At 38.2% G+C, this 4,185-nt stretch overlaps 1 protein-coding gene across 1 annotated transcript; it reads left to right on the forward strand.

The window, feature by feature from the left end:
* Positions 1-1,020: 1,020 nt before the first annotated feature.
* LOC111383022 (leucine-rich repeat receptor-like protein kinase TDR) lies at positions 1,021-4,094 on the forward strand. Its single transcript, XM_023007076.1, has one exon. The coding sequence runs from the start codon at positions 1,314-1,316 to the stop codon at positions 4,077-4,079; it is 2,766 nt and encodes a 921-aa protein (XP_022862844.1). The 5' UTR covers positions 1,021-1,313; the 3' UTR covers positions 4,080-4,094.
* The last annotated feature ends 91 nt before the right edge of the window (positions 4,095-4,185 follow it).

Consider the following 4,185-nt stretch of genomic DNA (forward strand, 5'->3'; position numbering starts at 1 on the left):
GGAAATTATATCTTATGATTATGTATTTGTTTCTAAAGGTTTCTTGTAGGGTTTTTACAATGAATGCACTTCAACAACATTAATGATACAAAGTAAATGCCCATCATTTTAAAGCTTCAACCAAGTCAAACTGACATAAAGCATCCACATAAATTTAATATTCTATAATAAATAATGACATTTATTTTTCTACACAAATATCTTTGTTTATTCTTTTGTGTGATGGCTATTAGTTCGGATTGTTAATTTTCCTCAAACGTATAATTAAGTTCTTGTCCTTACTAATTTTCCATGTATAGTGAGTTGGACTTTTTATAAACACGCACTTACAATTCTTTATTCACTCTTTAGTGTGGGCTATTAGCTCATGTTGCTAATTTGCGTTCATGAAATTTAGTTATTGTTCTTTATTGATTTGCCCATTGTCGTGAGCCGGACTTTTTATAAACATGCATTACAAATCACCGTGATTTCTAATTTCTTTTGTACTTTGGCTATTAACTTGATTGCTAATTTCCATTGTATGTATTGTATCTCACATTTGCCAAAAAAACGTTGCTATCACTATCTTTTGATTAAATTGAGTAATCGATAATACTTTCCATGTTTTTATTTTTATATGATTGTATCACACTCTATAATATGATACTTGAAAATCACCGTGAATACTTCCATCCCCACCCACCTAACCTTAGGTTCAATCAAATTGATCTATATTAGGACTCACTTTGATCACATAATGTTGCATAAAGAAAAAGAAAGAAAGAAAGAAAAAAGAATAAAAAAATTGTTACAAGAATAAGAACTTAAGGGGAAATGGTGGGAATTGTAATCACTTTCTTGGATCCTTAAAAAACAGTGCCTTATTTTGCCCCATATATACCAAAATGCTGAAGCTGGGCCAAAGATAAAGGAAACAAGGAATGATGAAAAGTTGAAAGAATAAAAAGGAAAAGACTCAAAGAAATTCAAGAAAAATAAATATATATTGAGGAAAGAGAAAACCAACCGTTTCTTCTTATTATGAAGAATTGCGTATCTTTGTCTGTCTGTATGTTAGAAATAGAAGTATTTAGAAGAAGATGAAGAAGAAGTGGTTGTTTCCTGTTTCCTGTTTCTCTCTTTATATATATCTATATGTATGTTTCATTCTCTCTGTCTCTTTCTCTCTCTACAATCATGATGAAATACGATCTGCATACAGCACTCCAAAAAAGCAAAGCCAACCGTAATCAAAACCTTCACTTCCTTAAATTTACTTGTCTTAACAAAATGCGTTTCTCAACCATTACCACCTCTTCAATTCCTAAACCATGAATTTTCTTTCCCTTTCTTCATTTTTCATTTTCTTGATAGTAGTTAGAATTTCATTAGTCTTCTCCACCACCGCCACCGCCGCAGCCACCGCTTCTGCGCCGTCTCTCCAACTTATCTCCCTTCTTTCAATCAAATCATCCCTCAAAGACCATCTCAACACATTCCAAGATTGGGACCCCTCGACTGCCTTCTCCAGGCCTGGATTCCAGCCCATATGGTGCACCTGGTCAGGAGTCAAATGTGACCATAAATCCAACCAAATCACGAATTTGGACCTCTCAGGGAGAAGCCTTTCAGGCACCATACCAACTGATATTAAATACTTGTCTCATTTGCACCACTTGAATTTAAGTAAAAATTGCCTGGATGGTCCTCTTCAGCCTGCCATTTTTGAATTGCCAAACCTCAAAACACTTGACATTAGTCACAATTTGTTCAATTCAACTTTCCCACCTGGAATTTCAAGACTAAAGTCTCTTACTTTCTTTAATGCATATAGCAACAATTTCACAGGCCCTTTGTCTGATGAACTCGTTTTTCTCAAGAATCTCGAGTACCTCAACCTCGGAGGGAGCTATTTTAATGGTACAATCCCCACAAGTTTTGGCAGCTTTTTGAAATTGAAATCTCTGTACTTGCAAGGAAATGCCTTGATAGGTCCAATTCCTGCTGAGTTAGGCTTCTTGAGTCAGCTAGAGCATTTAGAATTGGGATACAACGTGTACTCTGGTGGAATTCCAGTGCAGATTTCTGGTTTATCAAATTTACTATATCTTGATATCTCAACAGCCAATTTATCAGGCAAGATTCCAGCTGAGTTGAGCAAATTGAATAAGTTGGAAACATTGCTGCTTTTCAGGAATCACTTTTCAGGTTCAATTCCGGTGAGTATAGCTCAATTGCAATCTCTCCAGGTTCTTGATTTATCAGATAATAACCTGTCAGGCGAAATCCCGAGTGAATTTTCGGAATTAAAACAGCTATACAATCTGTCGTTGATGCGCAACAATTTGACAGGTGAAATTCCTGAAGGTATAGGAGAACTTCCCAACCTTGTAAACTTATTTCTCTGGAACAATTCACTTTCAGGAATTTTACCACAAAAATTAGGCTCAAATGCAAAGTTACAAAGACTTGATGTCTCTACAAATTCACTGTCTGGACCAATCCCTCCAAATCTTTGCCTGGGCCAAAACCTGATAAAACTCGTTCTTTTCGCAAATCAATTCATTGGTGAACTACCTTCATCTCTGGCAAATTGCACGGCTTTAACGCGTTTCAGGATTCAAAACAACAAGCTTAACGGGTCGATACCTTTTGGATTCGGCTTCCTGCCTAATCTCACATACGTCGAATTAAGCAACAATAAATTCTCAGGGCCAATTCCAAAGGATCTTGGCAATGCTCCAAAGTTGGAGTTCTTGGACATATCGGGCAACTCGTTCAGTTCTGCATTGCCTGATACCATCTGGAGCGCCCCAAGTCTGCAGATTTTCCTGGCTAGTTCTGCCAAACTCAATGGCATTATTCCAGACTTCATTGGTTGTCGAAGTTTCTACAAGATTTATTTAGATGGAAATGATCTTAGTGGTAGCATTCCATGGGACATTGGCCATTGTGAAAAACTCATTTTCTTCAATTTACGTCGAAATTCGCTTACAGGAATTATTCCATGGGAGATTTCTTCACTTCCCTCCATCACTGATGTTGATTTATCACACAATTTTCTCACAGGGGCAATTCCCTCGAATTTCAATAATTGTAGCACCTTGGAGAATTTCAACGTGTCATATAATCAGCTCACAGGACCTATCCCCTCCTCAGGATCGGCGTTTTCGATTCTCCATCCATCCTCGTTTTCCGGGAATGAAGGGCTTTGTGGAGGCATTCTTAAGAGGCCTTGCCGGAAAGATGGATTAGCTGCTGGGGCGATGGAGGTCCGGCAGCAGCCTAAGAAGACTGCGGGTGCAATTGTTTGGATCATGGCTGCAGCATTTGGCATTGGATTGTTCATACTAGTTGTTGGTAGCAAGTGTTTCCAAGCTAAATATGGCCACAAATTTTGCGATGATCGAGACGAAGGGCCATGGAAATTGACAGCATTTCAAAGACTGAATTTCACGGCCGACGATGTATTGGAGTGTCTAAACATGACCGATAAAGTCCTTGGGATGGGGTCCGCCGGGACCGTGTACAAGGCCGATATGCCAGGTGGCGAGACCATAGCTGTCAAGAAGCTATGGGGGAAGAACAAGGACATGACTAGGAAAAGGAGGGGAGTGTTGGCTGAGGTGGAAGTTTTAGGCAATGTGAGACATCGAAACATTGTTCGATTGTTAGGATGTTGTAGCAACAATCAATGTACCATGTTTCTCTACGAGTACATGCCTAATGGAAACTTGGATGATTTGTTGCATTGCAAAAACAAGGGCGATAATTTGGTGGCCGATTGGCTCACTAGGTACAAAATTGCACTAGGGGTCGCTCAAGGAATATGTTATCTTCATCATGATTGTGATCCAGTGATTGTGCACCGCGATCTCAAACCTAGTAACATACTTTTAGATGGAGAGATGGAGGCTCGTGTGGCTGATTTTGGGGTGGCAAAGCTAATTCATAGAGATGAATCAATGTCAGTAATTGCTGGATCTTACGGTTACATAGCCCCAGGTATCATTTATGTCTCCTCGACTTGTTGTGATTATTATTATTTTTTTTTCAAGAAATTAACTATGAATTGTATTAGTTATTTGCAACTTTAGTCATGCCCTAATAACTTAAAATCATATGCTTATGAACACCATTGTCGTTGTTACTATAATTTAGTATTATTCTAGGATTCAAAAGGGCTATTTTTTCTTTTTTCTT

Source organism: Olea europaea, unplaced genomic scaffold (genome assembly GCF_002742605.1).
Source record: "Olea europaea var. sylvestris unplaced genomic scaffold, O_europaea_v1 scaffold2605, whole genome shotgun sequence".
Taxonomy (NCBI): Eukaryota; Viridiplantae; Streptophyta; class Magnoliopsida; order Lamiales; family Oleaceae; genus Olea; species Olea europaea.

Excerpts from the sequence above, each read along its gene's own strand:
- LOC111383022 (XM_023007076.1), top strand. The coding sequence starts at position 1,314 with ATGAATTTTCTTTCCCTTTCTTCATTTTTCATTTTCTTGATAGTAGTT.